The following is a 20,219-nucleotide window of genomic DNA, read 5'->3' as shown; positions in this document are numbered from 1 at the left end:
TATTACGTTTATTCTTTGCTAGAGCAGTGTCACATGCTCGAGGCTATTAAAGCCACTGCCAAATAACACATCACTCTTGTGCAGTTAGAAAGTTTTATGGCCAGATACATTGTCACTCAAGTGCAGTCTCTTTTCAGACATCTGTCTGCCAGCATGATAGGAATAATTCCCAAAAAGTTTTATAACGCTGTAAAAGTGAGACCTTCAGCCCATCATTATGTCAAAGCACATTTATGTCAAAGTTCCGCAGAGTTTCTTTCTGCACTTTGCACTGAAAAACAAGTTAAATAATAGCTCCCTTCCTGTTCTAATCTAAGACACCTAGAAAGTACAGACCATTCCTGACCTTTTCCCAGGAACCAGTACATGCTTTGCTAATGATTTTGTAATAGAAGCATCTACCTCTTTTTTTTTTTTTTTGATTTGTGAAATTCCAAATAACAGCTGATATTTGAAGAAAAGCATGTTTGGCTGATGATAGCAGTAAGATTTCCGGAAGCAGTGTAAAAAGGAAATCCTTTTTGCTATCTGATAGCCTTCTTTTCTTTAGAAGTCTAAATCCAGTTGGAAAACTGTGAATTATTTCAGTATTTTTCTGGAGTGTTCTTACCTATTCACACAGCAACAAAGAAGTAAAATATAAAGTTACTACTTTGGCACACACATGCATGTAGGACAAACATCAGATACTCGTTCTTACATTCCCAAATGAGAAGACCAACGAGCTGCAGATTTCCATATGGCGTGCACGCACCACTGCAGCATGAAACCAACTTGTGGAGCATCCCGCTTATTTTCTGTTTAACAGGGGCACAGCAACATCTCAGTCCAACCTGCACAGAGACCCCAGCCAGAGCCTGCAGAAGGCAACGAGCTTACCTCAGCTGCAGCATCAGCACCTTCACATGGGCCGAGGTGGTGGGCTGCACCCTTAGGTGGGCAGCTCCTCTGCTGTGTGTTACAGGAGTGCTAGAACAAACATTTCTAGAGCAGGAAGGTGTTAGATTCAAGACAAGAAGAGTTTTAGAGTCTGAGATTGCTGCCGTTTATAATTATAGAGCAGAAGGCTGAGGAAGCATGAGGCCTGAGTCAGGGGACCTGGAAGGTGACTGAAAATGCGAGTGGGAGAACTGGCTTAACCCAGACTTGCACCCAGCTGGAGAGAGAGGTGCTAGTGCATTGGTGACAAGTGACATCTGGGAGCTCTGCATCAGCACTTTGAATCAGCCTCACTAACTTTTACATATCTCAATTAGTCCAAGTCCAACACTGAAGCCTGTAGCCATTGCAGTAACGTGGCGTCCTTCTTGTGTTAGAGCTCCCCGAGCACAGGTTACTGAGCTGTGTTTCTGAGGTGAACAAGTGCTTTGGGTCAGAGCACTAAAAATTTTCCATTCCCCTGAGATCAGTGACACATGCCAGGCACAACTGCGTAATCACAGCACAAACATCTTGAATCTCCAGTGAGAAACTTACCATCCATTAATGAACTCGTTTTCTCCAGACAACACTGCTTTCGTTGGGATCTCAAAATTTATGTTATGTTTCCCCTTGCCTTGTGCTTTAATTTGCTAAATGGCTGCATCTGTGCTTCCAGCAGGGCTCAGTAAATTTGGCTCTTTGAATCCAGAGTAGCCAAATTACCTAGCAGCAGCAATTTCCATGCAGGTGCACCTACTTTACTATTTATCCTTTTTTAGCTGTTGTTCTGCTTTTTGGTGCTTTGTGCTGGGAGAAGGAGCATGGTGCACAGATTGTGTGAACCATGCCATTTCCTGCACTTGTAATACCCTTCACAAAGAAAATTGTCCCCAGAAGGGGGTAAACCCAAGTGATGGGTCATCCTGTAGCAGGAACACCTGCCCAGCTTAATTTTCGCTTCCTCTATGAAGAACCCGAAAAGTGCTCTCACAAAATCCCCAACTCTTTGTTGCTGTGCTCTGAGGAGGGGAAGAGCAGCCCGATGGGTCCCTTTACCTAAGCCTGCTGGCCAGCGGGGATGAAGCAAGCAGGGAAGAGCTTGTCATGCTGAGGAAAATTATCTCCCACAGAACATGAATATACTTGGTCTGGGTGCAATGAACCGACAGGGTTTTACCAGAGAAAGTTTTGAAAACAGTTGTCTTGATACTCAGAATTGCTTGTGAAGCTTGATTGTTCATATCTAGTTTGCTTTGTAATTTTCAGATTTTTTCCTCCAAGAGAAACAGCCTATTAGAACTTTAAGATCATACTGATAAAAGCCTAATTATATTTTCCTGTGACAGGAAATCAGCTATGTTCTTGTTCTGGTTTTGTTTAGTAAGGGGGGGGGCTGAGGTGGTAGCTTCTGTAGGAAACTGCTAGAAGTCGCTTTGTTCAGTGGACTCACCTGGGCCTAGGGTGGACCTGCTGCTGGCCAAGGCCAAGCCGATTGGTAGCAGAATGTCCTGTGATAATGCCTCTGCGATAACGTATTTAAGTAGGGGAAAACAGGAAGGAAAAAAAAAAAAAGGAGAAGATGTGAAGCAGCTGGGTGGGGGCAGAGAGGGGGAGGCGTGAGCCTTGTGGGCCTTGCAGGCCTCACCCTCTGGCCTCTCGCCAGGCAGCCAACTGGGCCCAACTCAGCCCAGTCCGGCCGCAAGAAGTGGAGAGGAGATGAGAAGTGAATAAGATGTAAAAAGGATCCTGAGAGGTGTCTGCCAGCCTGTTGTGAGGAATGGCTGGAGATGCCAAGATCAGTTCAGAAGGAGGGGGAAGAGTAACGCGGCTCCTGGCCAAGATTCCCCTGCAGCCCATGGTGAAGACCATGGTGGAGCAGGATGTCCCCCTGCAGCCCATGGAGGTCCACAGAGGAGCAGAGATCCACCTGCAGCCCGTGGAGGAACCCACATTGGGGCAGGTGGAGGCCTGAAGGAGGCTGTGGCCAATGGAGGGCTGGCTGGGGCAGCTGTTCTGGTGGGACTGCACCCAAAGGAAGAGATGACCCATGCTGGAGCAGTTTCATGAAGGACTGTGGCCCATGGGAGGGACCCCACACTGGAGCAGGGGAGGAATGTGAGGAGTTCTTCCCCTGACAACGAAGTAGCGGCATAAAACAACACGTGATGAACTGACTGTGAACCCCATTCCCTCTTCCCCCCTGTGCCGCTCGTGGGGGGGAAGGTAGTAGAGATAATGTTAAGCCTGGGAAGAGCGGGGGGTGGGGGGGGGGGAGCATCTTGTTCCCTGTCTCATTCTCCTGCTAGTTTTAGAAATAAATGAATACTTTTCCCCAAGTCGAGTCTGTTTTGCCTGTAATGGTAACTTTAAGGATTTCTCCTCGTCCTTATCTCAAACCTCAAGCCATTTTTCTTATATCATCTCCTCCAGTTCTCTTGGAGGGTGGAAGGAGTGAGAGAGACTGCGTAGTCTGGTCCCGATCTGGGCTGAACTACGACAGTTCTCCTACACAAAAAAAGGAAGATAAAAGTTCAAAACCTACTCGTCTGAGGCGGTGAGAGAGACAGGTAGGCCCTGCCTCCCTATCTTAACCTTTGCAATGTGTCAGAAAACTTAATTCTCATGGCTCTAGGGATTTGTTGAGAATTATAGTTAATTAACTTGCTAAAACACACTAAGATACCCTACAAACTGGAGTGCTAACAATTTCAACAAAATTAATTTACATCTGAAATTTTTCATCCTACTCTTCTAACACATCTAAAAATATGATTACATTTCTCATACTTTAAAAAAAATGCCCAAGAGCATTAAGCCATTTTGTTAGTTTAGCTATTTACACTCCAAACCCTTACACCGTCTAACAGTGGAACTGTGAGCCCTGAAAGGGGAAACAGCTGCATCACCGGTTCAAGAAAAGCCTGACTGTGGCAGCTCAAAAAGTCTCTCAAGCATCTGTTCCGGCTGCCGGTGGTTTACACTAGCTACCCCTGGAAGTTTGTGCCTGCATGGGACTGGAAATCACATTAATTAGAAGAGCTAACACCAAACAACAGGGTGTTGAGTGGGTCCAGTAACCTTCTTTACCCAAGGAGAAAGCGGAGCCGGGGCTGCCCAGTGCCAGGCTGGTGGGTGCCGAGGTTGTTCATCCCCTGGCAGCACGCACGGCACTGCCATTACCTGCGGACATTTGAAATGTGTCTTTTGCTTCCTCAACTGCTCCATTCCAGGCTGGGAAGCGCTGGCATGGCCTCACTTTCAGGGCTGATGTCCTGAGGAAGCCGATTATTTTCCAAAGGCAGGGAACGGCAGGAGCGGAAGGCAGGAGGAGGGAAGCAGCTGCAGGAAGTGAGGAGTGAATGGACTGGGGCACGGGCAACCAGCTGTGAATTCCTAGGCCAGCTCAAGAGTCGGCTGAGGCCAAAGGTGCCAAGTGAATTCTAATTTCTGGCTGAAGGGTATTAATAACCATGGATACAAGTACTCCATGTTTAGTGTGGGGACTTCAGCTCCACCCCTTCTGGCTCTTTTTGACCTAAGGATTGCCCTGAACAGAAGTCAATGCTTGGAGGACCCTCTCCTTCCCAAAGGGGAACCGCAGATGCCCAGCAGCACTGCCAGCCTCACAAGGCTGAAAAGCCTCCTCAGAGCAGAAGTTGCAGAGTGGTTGGTTGTTCCTACTTTTAAGCAGTATTCCTGCCTGCCTTTCAAACCACAGCCTGCCTGTGTGAAAGGTATCTTCTCTCTAACCAGGCTTCACACTTTCCTCATCAATGCGCCTCTGTCCTGTCTGCAGCCCCAGGGTCCTTTCTGCAGAGGAGAAGCTGACTCCAGAGACCTCACACCTCTTCCTGGCCTTGCACTGCAGCAGAGACTGCTGACCGGCCGCTCCCGCAGGCAGGGACGCTGCACGTCACCCCGGCCCCAGCTGTACTCTCTCCTTGCCTTCTGGTGCTTGGGTATTTGTGGGACTCACAAACTGCAGTGCCTCTGACCTCAGCCTCCCCCAGCTCCGAGGGCAGGAGCATAAAAGCCCCAAAACAAGGCTAAAAGCGTGAGAGCTGCCAGCACAGTTATGACTGCAACGTGGCACGGAATTCACAGGAACACCAGACATTTTCACACCACGCCAGCCCTGCAGCAGCAAATGTATTTTTCTGCCTGTACAGACTCCATGTGCAGGCGCTGTGCAGAGGACCTGGTAACGCCACGGCCCTCAGGCAGCCACCCCTGCAGCAGGGCAGCCTGCGCACATGTGGGTCAACTCCACCAGATGAGTGAAACAATTCTGTAACTTCAGCAGAACATGAATTTCGGAGGGTGTTTCATGGCGCTCTCCCACCTTGCTTTTGACAGCGTACAGCACTCCTGTGGACATTTCATGCACAAAGGAGCTCACAAAACTTACTGGGCAGCTGGCTATCGTGCCTAGAATAAAAAATTTACTGCATACAGCTGTGTTCAATCCTGTTAGCATAATAACAGATCAATCTCTTTTGCTCATTTAGGAGTGAACTATTAAGAAGAAAAATACAAACAGAAGGTGAAATTTAAGTGACAGACCTTAATAAACACTTTCAATATTTACCATCTTATTTCCATGTAAAACTTTTTGAAGTGCTAAGTGCTATGATCCCTCATTAAGAAATACTTGCTCCTTTTAGAGTTGAAAATATAACATTAAAAGAACATAAAGCTGTTTTCTTACTAACCTAAAATTTTTCCAAATCAAGAATCTGAATATTATCATCCAAAGGCATGAGTCTGATATTTCACACCTGACAAGTAAACAGAAGTCTATCGCAAGACCAGTATCTGCATATTAATGAAAGTCATTTTACACAGCTCTTCAAACAACAATATTTAATCGTTATTAAATTATCGTTATTAAATCTGTGTGTTATGTGAAAGACTTTCTATTATTTTAATAGAAATGCGGCAAGAAAAGCTAGTATTTCTACAAACTCTTCTCCCAGAAAAATCAACTTTCAAAACAAAAGCATTTTCACAAAATCTTATTTAACTTTTTACAAAGCATGATATGTTGGAGTTCTAACTTGGATTTATAAAATGAGAAGTTATCATCTCAACAGGAGGAAAAAAACCCAAATGTAATCTGATATAAGGAAACTCTGTGCCAAACTCAGACTTGCAAAACATGTAACATTTCTGAGATGTCTCTTGAATTTCTGAGGTACAACTCAGGAATCAATACTTTATTTACCACAGATGCAATAGTTCCTCTCTTTCCAGGGATGCAATTTGGAAGCCAGAGCTGTTCATTTCTGGATATGCTGCAAATGTATGACTGCAAACCCAAACAGAATTCTTACTCCTTATCCCTCATTTCCTTCTGTTCTCCCAACTCTGCTACTAACTTCACAAAAAATATGGAAGTAATCTAGAAATCTTTATTGCTGGAAAGTTATGATGGGATTATCATCCTTTGTATAAAAATATTTTAATGCAGTTATTTAGAAAGGTTAAATAAGAGCATTTCAGTGATAAAATATTTTATTAGTGCTTCTGTTTGAGTACATCGAACAATGTATTGGGATTTAAAAAAAAAAATCTCAAGTTTCACTATCTGATCTTTCAATCTCAGACACCGCTGTTAAAATAGAAGCACAACCCATGGTTGCAGAAACCATCCCAACAGTGAGGTTCTGTATTGCCAGTTGAGACCCATAAAGCAAGATTCAGGTATGGTGAAGTGTGTATTTTATATATCTATGCATATCAGAAAGATTGTGGGAACGCTGCCAACCATATGTGAACGTCAGCAGCTGACTGAACGCTGTGTCTCATCAAGCTCCTGGCAGGCAGGGTGGTTAGCTGTGATACAGGATACGCTGCCTGGAGCCAGCTCTACCATTTGATGAGATGACATATAGATCCTTTGTGTGTTTGTGTATTTTTTTTTGTCACTCTGAAGCATCACCAATATCACTCACCCACTCACTCCATGCTGTGCAAAAATATCCATTATTTAAACGCTTCATATAAACTCAACAGAGATTGCTGACAAGGTATGAGATACTCTGCTGCTAGTATCACACACAAAACCACAAACAGAAAAATGAGAGACCTTATTTTGAAAGGATGAAAGCAAACAAAGAAACTGGAAGACATGAAGTAAGCATCAGGTTCAATAAAATGATGAAAGTCTTGCTGCAGAAACAGGACTATAAAGTGTATCAGTCCATAAGTGTACAACATAATCTAGCAAAAAATACCACATAAAAACAGCAAATGAAACAACGTCACACGATAGAGACCCTTGTGCATGAAATAATACAACTTTTTATTAATGTTTTATAGATTATTTTTATTTATTTTTGCTTTAATAATGCATATTCTGTTCACTCTGTGCAAAACTGGGGACAGAGGCGGGCATTTAAATCGTCTAATGAAAATCAAGCGGAGATGAACATTCAGGTTGAGGGAGAGGCCTATCAAAACCAGGAAAGCTAAAAAGCCACAGCTGCTCAAGACAAAGCTGCTCTCAGCTGCGCCCTTTCGTCCTGCCACCTCGCACAAACCTGGCTCTACTGACTGAGCAGCTGTACACTGAGAAGGTGACCTCCGCCGGACACCGGGGACAGGAGTCATCGTGGTAGCTACATTAGGGAGACTTGGCCTGCAACCGGCTCCAGTCAGTGTGTGGCAAAGAAAGGCACAAATCATTGCAAAGACCAGATTTCTGTTGGTTTGTTTCCTTCTTGTAAATACCTTACTGTACACAACGTAAGTTTAAATTGTAGGGGATTTGGGGACATAAAATTGCATATTTAACAGAACTTAAAACCGTAACAAAAAGTAGGCTGTTCTATCTTGAAGCAAAAATAATCCCTCCAGCCCCAACGTTAACATTCATTCCTGGCTATATGCAGTACAAACATTTTAAAATCTGTGACAAAAGACAATTAAAAACCAAAAGTCAAAATCATAAAGCTTGTAAACAGATAATCTGAAATACACTTTATTTATGGAAAAATATCATCAAAATAGTACCACTAGGGACTAAACTGCCTGAGTTTTCATTTCACCTAGGATCTTGAAGTAGAGAGCCTTTAGCACAAGAAGATCAATTTCAGTCACAACTAGTGCCGCACAGCACTGCTTCGGGTGGAAATTGTGTCCTCGTTGGTATTTTTGTTGTGCTATCAAAAACTGTTGTGCTAATCCTTCAAATAAAGGGATGTTGAGGCAATTCTTACATCATTTGGCACGAAGTTATTTTGGCTGGGGCGTAAATTTGAGTCTCAGTCATGAAGAATAATGCAACGTTCCACCTATCAAGTATTCACTTTGATTGAAGAGCTTTCTTTATGTCATTAACTTCCATCTGAAAAGAAAAGAAAAATATTTGTGATGAAATTAGATGCTTTAACAAACTGAGGCACAGTTGGTGCCACTTGCAAAGCACATGTTCCATCTTGCCCGCAGGTGTGGAGTACGGGTTTTATACTACTTTTATTCCCACAGATTTCACAAATTGAGGTGACCTTCTCAGCTGCATTAAGATGACCACTCACAGCTCCCTCCCTTCAGAGCTTGACAAGCATGGTCATTGAATGTACCACAAGATCTTTCAAACTCTTTAAATTACAACTTTCACAAGCCACGCAGCTCGCTGCCAGCAATTACTTGCAGAATCAGCACTGTGTCCACGCACCAGCTGCTGCACTTTCACCTGGCACAGGTAAGCTGATCTGCTGGCAGTGAACACTGGTAGCTGAGGAGCAAAACCTACTGTCTCACTTCTGCAAGGATGATCCTTGCTGTCGGTGGCTGCCTTCTACACCCATCAAGCCCACGTCCAGGACCCTTCAGGGCTCGGATGGATGTACAGCCGTGTGGTAAAAGGAAGTGGCTGAAACCAGCATCACCCCTGGTTGTACACTTGGCCCCTCTGACACTGGAAACCCTGAGGCAGGGGTATTTGATTTATTCAAACACATCCTCAGTGCTAAACTGCGCTATGTCATCAAGGCAGTCTTCTTTAATATGCAGACTGAGAGCTGCGTATTGCTACTTTATGAGTATCAGACCACTCTTAAACTTATGCTGCTTTTCTTTGTTGAATTTTCATCTCCATGTAAAGCTAATTATGCCACCTTGGCTAGCATCTGAAAATATACCAATATATTTACTCCAACATTTAGATTGGAGTAAAAGCATTCAGCTGTACAATCGTAACTTTAAAACTATCAATGCAGGTCTCTGTGTAAAGATGTAAAGCCATCCTTGGAGGTGGAATCTCTGAACAGTTTGGCCTGTGAGACTAAATCAATAACTGCTATTAAAAATGTTCATCAATTTTATCTAAACAAATTTTCGTTTCTGTTTACCATGAACTGTTTGTTACTAGAATTGTGTTACTCCCCTTGCACACATAAAGTCCTTCAAGCAGCCCTGGAGTGCAGACATTGATGGTCCCAGTTCTGCCACCCTTTGCCATGTTCCCAAAGCACTTTACTGAGCCCGAGCAGCACAGTGAAATTACAATTTGAATTTATATCTCTAGTACAAAGAAAAAGTACAGTTGACCTATACCATAAAAATAAAAAATGGAATCCATACTGAAAACCAAGTATATCACTCTCCAAAATCCAGAAGAGCAGTTTCAGTGTCATTCCGTAGTGAAGCAGCCCAGCCAATGATCTTCGCAAGGCCCAGCCCCAGCCCCAGGACACACACAAGCAGGGCAGCGTGCAACCTGGCACACGGCTGAGCCAGCACGGCATCCAGAGCTAAGGTACTATATGAACTATGGGCTCTTAATCAGAGCACCTTCTTTTATATTATTTAGGATGCTTTCCTGAAGACAACCTGAGTACAGTCTGTAAAGCTGACGTTAAATCTTGCTATATGAAATAATATTCCAAGCATATGAACAGTAAGACCACAAAATACAAAGCTCCGGGAGACAGCAAGCCATTTAAGAACATGATTTCACTTGTAACAAAATCAAACCAAAAAACTGAGACTAAAAAAATATCATAGATTGAATCCTATATTGTGTTTAATTTTTTTTTAATTTGTATATTTGTACTGATAAATTTTTAGATAATTATCAGGCTTTCCAGTAAGAACTCAGTACTGCAATATATACGACACAGACTGGCAACACTACAAAGGGAACAGGTATATCCCTTTTAGAAATGTTAGTAGTTTTTGAGTCCCTGGAATCTAAGTATCTTAGCAGAGTTTTATATCACATACCTGAGGATAAATCAAACCTGCCAATACTTCCATAACATTATAAATAATTTAAGTACCTGCAATCGTAGACGGATCTTCTTTTCTTCATCCAACTCAGACAGCAGCTGTTTAATCTCTTTTCTGTTAAAGGAATGCAAAAAAATTTTTGAGTTTAAACAATTCAACTAGTAAAATACAAAAGACAACCTCTTGGAAACATATTTTTCCTGCTTCACCAGTTACCTTTTTTACTCTGAACAATATCATGTACTTAAGCCACTTCAAAGCTGTTTATGCCAGCAATACAATGTAACCTTCAACTTAATTTCTAAGTAACGATCCCAAATATGGATTTGCTGTCATCCTTCTTTGAAGGATGCTGACATCCTTCCCTTTGAAAGGGAACATAGCTATAAGCAGCAGACACCTTCTTATGTTCCCAGTGAGTGACCTCAACTTCAGACAGAAAACAGTAGGCGGAAGGAGCCCTTGCAAGAAGGGCTGGGGAGACCAGAGGAGCAGAGGTCAGCCTAAGAGGCGACGCCGTGGGGCTCGCTGCCTAGATCCAGCTTGAACCATGCCCTCCCGCATCTTCTCCCAAACTCCCTGCACACCTCTGTTCTGCCACAGTCTCTGCACACTGCTTTCCGTTTTCTTTTTCGTTCCTGGGCTACACAAAACTGACAACGTAAGTAAAAGTTTAGCTTCTAAAATATTAAATACTCTCAGGAATAGCAGAAGCTACATGCCAGCCCCAGTTTCTCCTAAGAAATGAGCAGTGTGAAGAAAATAAAGATGCCCAACGCTAAAACAGTACGATTCAGGGTCATAAACACAAAGGTCTTCAAATGTCCTAACCACAATTCAAGCACTTTTGTAATATGAGCTTCCTGGGAAAATGTGCTAACACTGAAACAATAAATTGATTTAACAATTTTAGGAACTTGTAATAGTTTTTACTACAACTAGAACAGATGCACCCCTTATTAAGATCAATACATATGAGTTCCCAAATAGTTATTGGCAAATGAAACAACAGAAGAAACTTATTTACTGCTTATAGCTTGTACCTTAACTTTTTCAATACCCTGTAAACATCTACTTATATCATAACACAGGAAAAAAAAAGCTGTTACAGATGGATAGTGCCAGTCTTTTTTCCTGAGCGTCTCACCCTGAGCGTGTTCTGTCCGGGAAGTAGATGAAAATCACTCACAAACACAAAGGTGAAGTGTGCAGAGTAACATACATGAAGGCAAGCTCAAGAAGAAACTGCCACCACCATGCATGAATCCCACCTACAGCTGTGATTTGCAGGACTTACTTTTGCTGGTCTTTCATGGTTTCAATGATGGTTCTTAGCTCCTTAATTTGTGTTCTCAGCTCCTCCAGGGGAGTCTGACCCTGGCTTGAGTGCTCAGTCTTTGGCTTTCCTTCAGAACCAAACAGGGATGGGGAATTTGACCTGTGGCCTGTTGTTCCCATAGCAATTGAGTGAAATCCAGGTGATGGTGAAGGGGATAGCGATGGTGGTACATTACTGCCAGTAGCCAAACCTCCTGGTTTTGGAGGCAAGGAAGTTTTATTATCAGACACCTGCAACAAAAAGAATAACATGTCATGTTTGAAGAAAGCTTTCTGAAAATCAGACCTCTAACAAATATGAAGTATTTTGCTGCTCTTCAGTAATGTTGAAAGTCCATAGTCAAACGTGGACAGTTTTGGCCAAAGCATGAGAAATATAACAATTACTCATTAGCTTTGTACATGTACATCAGACAGGGTCTAGCTGGGACGCAGAAGTTCAGACAGCTTCAGTAATACTTTCCACAGTTGCTACAAACAGTCAGCAACGAGCTTGGAAACCCAAGATCTCTGACCTAGCAGTGAAATGAACCAGGGAAAGAGGCTCAGTGTTTCTCTCAGAAGTTTGTGAGAGCGTACCTACATCCATGGATGTCTCCTGCAGAGCACAAAATGGCACAGCCAAGAATCCAAGCTGTATTTTTTTTCAGATTAAATTTATGATTGCCAACTAACCATTGAAGGGATCTTCAAAATCAACGTTTTTTAAAAATTAAAAAATGTGTTACATGTTGCCCTTAGCACTACAAAAATAGCAAAATATTCCTTAAGTTTGCTTGCCGGTATGATATAAAAACAAAATCCCATGACTTCAAAATGATAATCTATTAATGTAAGAAATAATTATACTGTACTGGCTTCTGTGAATCCCCCTAACTACCAATGGCTCTTTATGTCGTGGGCAAGCATTGCATAAAAAAAAGAAATGTTCTGCAGAAAAAAAACTGATGTGACCATAGAAATAAAAATGGTGTTATAATCACGAGAAAGCTGAATCACTCCAGTGGCTTGGATGCTTGACTTCATGACCTTAACAACACTCTTTTAACATTTTAGGTATACATATGTGTGCACATGTGAGTAATGTGTACCTATAAATGGATCTCTCACGGATAATAATCAGTAAATGCCAATCATTTAATGCCAATCATTAAATCAGTAAGTACCAACTTATATCAGTAAATGCAAGTTTCCTTTGGACTGAAAAAGAGACGTCAGGTTGAGTTCAAACCTGGAGCGAGTGAGCAAGACACAACTGGAGTCATCCACACTGAACACCTTATTCCAGAGCTTAACTGGCTATCAACATTAAAGCCTCAAGCAGCTACTTTCTGACAGAAGTCATCTTGTTTTACGGGAACAACATCTACATCCTTGGCATACCAGCATATAATTTACGGATGTTGGCCCAAAAGCATTCCTTCACGCAAGTCCTCCCAGAAGAGGGAGCTAGATAGCAAAATATTGTCCTTGTAACTTGATCACAGAAATGCAAGACTTCATCTTTCAAATAATTTAGTTGTACTATTAGAAGGTAATATTTGTATTATTAAAGGTATCCTTATATACTAAAAAACCAGCTCCAACCTCTAAAACCTGATCTACAAAATTCTTCTGTAATATTTGATTATCCTATAGCTTTCTACCAATACACAGTTGTGGAGGCAGAGAGTGCAGCACAGCTGTTTGACATTGATGAATTTGGGCTACGTCCTTGAACACCACTTGCTCAATAACAGAAAACAGCAACTAGAACAAGATAAGGAAATACCAAAGGCAAAAATAGTAAAGACAACCAAAAAACTATGACCAATCCAAATGAAGCATAAGGCGCGTGAAGAGTATATTGCTACCAATCAAATTAGATGATTAAGTGCGTGCACTTTGCTTTTAACTTAGATAGACTTTAAGAGACTAATGCTGACTAACAATAGAGGTCTCTGGAACACCATCCAGAGGTGTTTTCACTGCCACACACAGTGAGAATGGCACAAGCCTATAACATGGAAACAATCACACTAGTATAAAAAGTGACTATACATGAAAATTTAAATTCACGTACTATTAGAGTGGGTCAAAGAGTTGTATTTTCTCTGCTCACAGATTCTTCCAACATAAACTTAATTTACAGCTGAAAGGGCCTCTGTTTCTAAAATTTATTTCCCTTGCTTCTCTGATTCCGTGAAATGTATTTACACTAGAAGGATTTTTTCACAGTATGGTTATGGAGATGTTTTAACTGTGTAACTCACTTTACACTTGCATTTCAAACACAGAACAATCTTCAGTAACCCTTACCATTTTAAGCTTCTTTGAAGGGCCAGTTACCAGGTGATTGTTGAATTAAATTTTTAAAATAAATATTTGAATACTGTTTTCAAAAATGAAGCTGAATGTGATAAGGTTAAGTAGCGATATTCTAATTAACTTACTTGTGATATTGTAACAGTTCTTGATTTCCTTGACACTTCAATAGTTTTGTGTGTAATGGAAACATGTTCCTCCTTCTCTTCTTCTGGACTCGGTGAGTCAAAGAAATCAGGGCTTGAAAGGGACGACTATGTAGACAAACACGCACATCCCAAGAGAGGAAAAAAAAAAGCAGGTATTTTCATTGTACAAGAATTTAACAAAGGAAGAAGAAAAGCATTTATGTGATGACTTTTTTATTTTTAGCTATCATTTTCAAAGTAACAATACTTAAAATCAGGACTCTCGCCCCCCCTCCCCTTTTCCAGTTTTTTTTTTTCAAGGCTACAATGCTTTCAAAACATTTATGAAATGAGATACACTAAAGAGTTGAATTCAACATTATTTTACATCTTTGCATTGATTACACTGTAAGATGAAAGCACCTTCCTGTCTGCAAGAAGAGCTGTACCCCACTTGGCTAAGACACTGAGCACGGTGCTGTAGGGATGCCAGCTCTGCCATGGCTTTGCTCAGTGCAGGTCTCACTTTCCTGCTCTTCGGAGGACCCATGCCGCTCCCCGTGCACACTGCTGCACTGCAGGGCTGCCCTGGCCTCTTTGTAAAGGTGCAAACAGGGAAGGTTTTTTTCCACCCTTTGCTCCTTCCCCCGTAGATTTGTCAGGGGAAGAAAGACCTTTGAACTTGTCTTTTATGTTTCTATATTTATGCACATAGTCAATTTTGAAAGCTTTCTTTTTGTGTTCCATTAATTTCTCAATAACCCTTTTTGTTTCCATCCACTTTGTTTTTCTTCAGCAACATGAACCTGGGTACCCATCAGTAGTTGCTCTCATTCTGGTATTCCAGGATGCAAAAAGCACAGAAATGAACAAACTCCAAACCCCAAAGAAAAGGACACTGAAAAACTAAGCAATGGTTTCCAAACTATGGTTTATGAGACCAACTTGTCTAAAGAAAAATATTAGAGAGTGAAATTTAAATTACCCATATATTTTTACAATTGTGAGCTTAAAGAGAATATGTGGTGGCTCAAGGAAAGCTGTTGAAGACTGACTATGGTCTGTTCGTTCTCAAAATCTGGTAGAGTGTTCCAGAGAAACCAACAGAAATGCTTCTTTTCGGAAACACTTTTGAAATCCTTAATACTTAGCACAAACAGGCTTATTCCAAAGATTTTTATAAAGGATTCTTCTGGCCTCGGTCGTGGTTGGCAAGGAATACCTGGCAGCACCCAAGTAAGGGGGTACAAATCTTGTGAGGGAGGGAATGTTTTAAACATCAATATTCAAAACACTGGCAGCCTTTTGACACTAATTTTCCTCTGCCTCACTGTATGTGTGAAGGAATGGCTGTGTAAGCATAGAAAAAAACATCAGGGAACACAAATAGAAGGAGGGGAAAATCAGAGAAAAATATTTTTTACAGAAAAGGAAAATTAACTTACAGATGTGAGAGACTGGGAGGGTGGTCGCCTGCCAGTAGCTTTTGGTCTGGTTGTAGTTGGATGATTAAGCTTCTCAGCAATTGGTACTACAGAGTCAAAACCTTCCAGGTCTTAAAAATAAAATAAAATTGATTTGGTTTTCAAGCAATAGTCTTCAAAGAGGAAGAATTATAATTTTTTTTTTTCTAATTTCAGAGAAATCAAATCCCATTTTTCCCATTAGGTCACAATGTTCTGCACACATACAGCCACCACGAAGCCATTAAAAAAACCCTGCAAGTCAAAGGCAGCTCTAATCCAGTCACCCTTGCCAAGCACAATTACTCTTTTATCTCAAATGAAACAAAGCAGAGGGGGAACGTACAGAGGAGCCTCTGGCTTTGTTTTTGGCATAGTGAAAGCTGAATGACAACATGGGTCCTACAGCATAGAATAAACAGTTTCAAAATTTCCATCTTGCTATTAAAGAGGTTAGTAATTTTTTTCCTGAATAACTGGAGACCTAAGACAGTGCACATGTTGTCTCAAGAACTGTACTGTCAGTGCTGCACCTGCAGCAATTGCTTAGGGAAGCACAGAAAGAGAACAAGTGAGCTGGAAGTGATCTGCAGGTGCCTGGACACCTGCAGCAGGACGCAGCATAGTTTCCAGAAGCTATAGGTAAGAGGAGCATCGCCAGTAGTCCAGAGGTTACGGTAAATAAAAAGTCCAACAGCCTCCTGAAGCTGTACAGAGCCCAGGAAAAACAGGTTGGCTAGAATGCAGTCTTGACTATCTTCACGCTTAGCGAAATGCACTGGGGAAGTGTTTACTGAATCCAGCCACATGGTAGCATGTTTACGTGAAAGAATGATGTGGAGGCTGAAGGAATACCGCAGCTTGTGATTGCATGCCTGAATCAAATGGCTTAACACCATTCATCTATTTTTATGGGTTATATCAGTTTCACTCACCTCCATTTCAAAATGTCCTACTGCGTATGTTAAGCAGAAATGTGTCAGAAAACATACAAGAGGTACTTTAGTCAAGATAAATCAAAATTCTGTAAAATTACTTTCAAACATGAATCAAATACTGGAAGGAAACTTGTTATTCAGAGACTATTTTTCACTGCACACATGTAGGAAGGAATAGCTTTAAAGTTATTAGTTACCTGTAGTGGGCTCTTAATTTTCAGGACTGTTACAGAACAAGTAATCTCTGAAGATACAGCTTTGTTGCTGTATTACAACCATTGTACAAAATTACACAACAGAGAAACAAATGAATTAATGGGCCTGTGCAATAAACTATATGTACTGAAGGACACTTAAACGGATTCTATGAACTCATGATTTGGTAGCTAGGAAGTAAATGGGATCAGACATTCCTTATTCAGCAATATTCTTCCATCTCTGGGAGACAAAAACAAAAAAAAAAGAAAAAAAAAGGGATCTCTTTCAGAAACCCTGAAATAGTCTAAGGGTATTCACCTCCAAATACTACTCCATTTTTGGAGCAACTCTTCCTATATATAACCAGTGACCCCACTGTCCTCCACCAGGTATTTCTCTCATTGCTTTTTTATTGACTATCACATCCCACATCCAAAGGCAGGTCACCCAGTCTGTAAATGCGAGTTTGGCAATCCGATTCCTCAACTGTACCCAACGTGTCAGGGGAGGCTTACAGTGCTTTTAACGTAAAAACAAGCTAACATTAGCAGACTGGACAAAATCTATCTGGAGTTCTACAGAACTTCAGAATTTCAGGAGAGGAGAAATGGAAGCAAATATTTATTTTCTGGGGTGAAAAAAAGCAAATGTAAGAGCTGGTTTCCAGTAATATCCAGTTTGAAGCTTATGCATGAAATAGCTAAATGATTTGCTTAAGATCACACAGCAATCAGTTATGTATTCTAATACATTGTCTTCATTTTCACCACTGTGTTACTTTGTTAAGTTGCACAGCAAGAATATATTGCCATCCAAAATACACACTCATCTATAAATATGTGAAGCTCACATACATGAGTACAAACGGAGGCTGAAGCAATCCTTCCATTTGTCCCAGCCACTCTTTCCCACCTAACTGTTTTTACTGTTTTTTTTCCTGAGCCAGTTTTAATTCAGCTCATTGTCCTGCAGCATGTGCCTATTCACACAAATACCTGTGCTAAAGGAAAGATCAATATCAGTACCAGAGGACTGACACCAGCTGCTAAAACTCAGAAGAACAGACTACTGCTTGAGGGGCAGCAAACTGGCTCAAGTTACCTTGCAGCCTAGGAGGGCTCCAGTGCATGACTTCTCTCTCTGTGTGGCTGCTTCTATGGTAAGCACCACTCTCCCTTCCTCTGTTCTTACAAAGTTAAGTATCTACACTAATACGGAAAACAAGCAACAAAAAACATAGTGAAGGCATTGATTCAATGTGTTTCTTTGGCTTAAATAAACTAAGAATTACCTAGAGTTCTATGTCTTACCAGAATAATCAAATATTCATGTTTAAATTGTGAAATGTATCAACAGGGAGTGTATGAATTTGCGTCCTTGAGACCCATGTGCCTGTGCAGATAAAATCTGCTCCATGCTTTTTATGAATACCATGAAAGATAAACATTTCTGTGCAAAGCTTGGATTATCAAGAAATACTGGGAACCCTCCATTTTTTCCACTTCTGATAGCTAGTGAAAGAAACTAAAAAAGCCTATACCTGCACTAAATTAAAAAAAAAAAAGAGCAGAGCAGAGGCTGGAAAAGCTCCACAGGTAAAAACCGCTGCCACACTAGTGAAATCACAGCCATTCAGCTGATACTATAAATTAAATGCTATTTAAGTGTAAAGGACAACACTTGGTACAATGCTAAAATAGTAAACCCATTTCTAGTATTTCCATATGCCCTTTATGCCCCCTGCTTGTTCTCCTTATTTAGATGTGGTTCTCACTCCCAAATCTGCTCTGCATCTAATGTTATCACCACCTCCCACGGTCATTACCTATGAGGCATTAATTCAGGAAAATTCCCATACAGTAAATGGGTGAAGAAAATGAGGAACACAGCCACTCAGGAGACCTCTGCCTTGCTGTCACCTGTACTGCACATTCAGTAATCATTTCACTTACACTGGTTATGTGATTATTTTTTGCTAATGGAAAGCAAAGTTACATGGGTGTGACTATATTATACTCACTGAGATCATTAATTACAGAGATTTGATTTTAGTTAGCTATCAGAAACTGGGAGCTTAGGTTTACTTAATAAGCAAAATGTAAAACCTTCCTGAGCAGGACCAAATGGTATGTCATTAAAAATACAGCCCAGTCCACGGTATTCACAGCCATGTTAATTGCTCATAAGGCAGCATCAGCAACCAGCAGACCTGAACTCTGCACTGGCCCAGCTTTCTCTGTGTCTGTTAGTAACAACAAACAGTAAGGAAGGCTCTACTGAACACGTAGAACATCGAGGGCAGCCTTGAATTAACAGTGACACTCCCTAATTAAAAAAATAGTTGATACTTGTTCTACAAATAAACAGATGCATTCATCATTATTACTGTCTCGCTGATCAAGGTGGTAATTAATGAAGTAATTCATTAGATGGGGAGAAAGATAACAGAGCAATTCTAATATACTAGTGTAGTACACACAATAAGATGCCTGACTTACTGAGCAAACTATATTTAATGAATATGAAAAATGTTAGCTGTGCAAGAATTATTCCCTGGTATCCTTCCAAGCCAGTTAAGAATAGGATATTTTTCTCCATTGCTATGTTCATTTGGAGACATGGTTATTTAAAGCATGATTATGGTGTTTTTTAAAAAATGCTGAGATCTAGGAAAACAATTATTTAAGGAAAAACTTCACAGCTCGTTAGACTTGTACTTTCCTGGAAAACAACCTTTAATCCCTCCAAAAAAAAAAAAAAAAAGCCAAAACAACCCCAAGAGGAAAAAGTTAAATGGTTATGCTTCCTTCCTTACCTCTTCCCCGCCCTGCATTTACTATTCTGGCATAAAACGTGTCTAGGCCTCAGCTTTATTTCATGGTTAGGATTTTCAGTCTTTGAGCAAAGTAATTGATACACAATGAAAACCGAAAGCTTTTTGAATTAGCAGAGAGATTTCACCTTGAGAAATGGAAAGTGATGGATAATAGCACAATCAACACATTCAGAATGCTAACGGCAAGGTTTCATAGAAAAGAAATACAGTAGGGCTGAAAGAAATGAGGCAAAGGTGGCTTTCAATTCATTTGAAGAAGATAATGTCACAAAAGCCACAGAGGTAGATTTCATTTCATCATAATCTTGAATACATTTAAAAGATTGACAATAGGCTTGGGAAATGGTATATATACTGTCTTTAAATAAAATAACCCTGAAAGCTATCAGATGAGCCAGAGATACTGCAGACAAAATCTTCTGCCTTAATGTCCATTCAACATATAGCACCAATTAAAAACCAACTCAAACAATAATCCAAATATTACTAGGAATTTCAGAAGACCACAATTATTTTAACTACCGCAAGCACCCAGATTCTGCTACTCTCTCCATGCTGAACAGCATTGTACCCTTCAAGGAACACAGCCATGCTCCCAGTCAGGGTCAGGGCCGCAGAATCCTACCCCTAAAGAACTGCAGACTCCTTTTTTAGATCTGAGTAACGTACTTGTAACACGAGGGCGCCTGGGCTGCAAGGTTACTGTGTTCAGGAGTGTACAGCAATATGCTGGGGATGCCTGCCTGCATGGTTCTTTGCTTTGGAGGTTAACAGCTTAGCTCACCTGGCTTCCCAGGACAGTCACTGGACAGTTATCTTTCCTAAAGTACACAATTATCTTTTCCCATTTCAACCCTGA

At 41.1% G+C, this 20,219-nt stretch overlaps 1 protein-coding gene across 3 annotated transcripts in view; it reads right to left on the bottom strand.

Annotated features, from left to right (window-relative positions):
* Positions 1-7,201: 7,201 nt before the first annotated feature.
* SH3KBP1 (SH3 domain containing kinase binding protein 1) overlaps positions 7,202-20,219 on the bottom strand; it is a 239,903-nt gene continuing 226,885 nt past the window's right edge. For all 3 annotated transcript variants that reach the window (XM_086767422.1, XM_086767439.1, XM_086767432.1), the window contains 5 exons: positions 15,371-15,480; positions 13,926-14,051; positions 11,453-11,724; positions 10,206-10,269; positions 7,202-8,269 (listed from right to left, as the gene is read on the bottom strand). In XM_086767422.1, coding sequence (XP_086623548.1) covers positions 8,228-8,269; positions 10,206-10,269; positions 11,453-11,724; positions 13,926-14,051; positions 15,371-15,480 — 614 coding nt within the window. In that variant the 3' untranslated portion in view covers positions 7,202-8,227. The remainder of the gene's footprint in view (positions 8,270-10,205; positions 10,270-11,452; positions 11,725-13,925; positions 14,052-15,370; positions 15,481-20,219) is intronic.

Source organism: Chlamydotis macqueenii, chromosome 1 (assembly GCF_036417535.1).
Source record: "Chlamydotis macqueenii isolate bChlMac1 chromosome 1, bChlMac1.mat, whole genome shotgun sequence".
Lineage (NCBI taxonomy): Eukaryota > Metazoa > Chordata > Aves > Otidiformes > Otididae > Chlamydotis > Chlamydotis macqueenii.
Note: the sequence above shows the minus strand (reverse complement) of the source record. Positions and strands in the feature narration are given on the sequence as shown.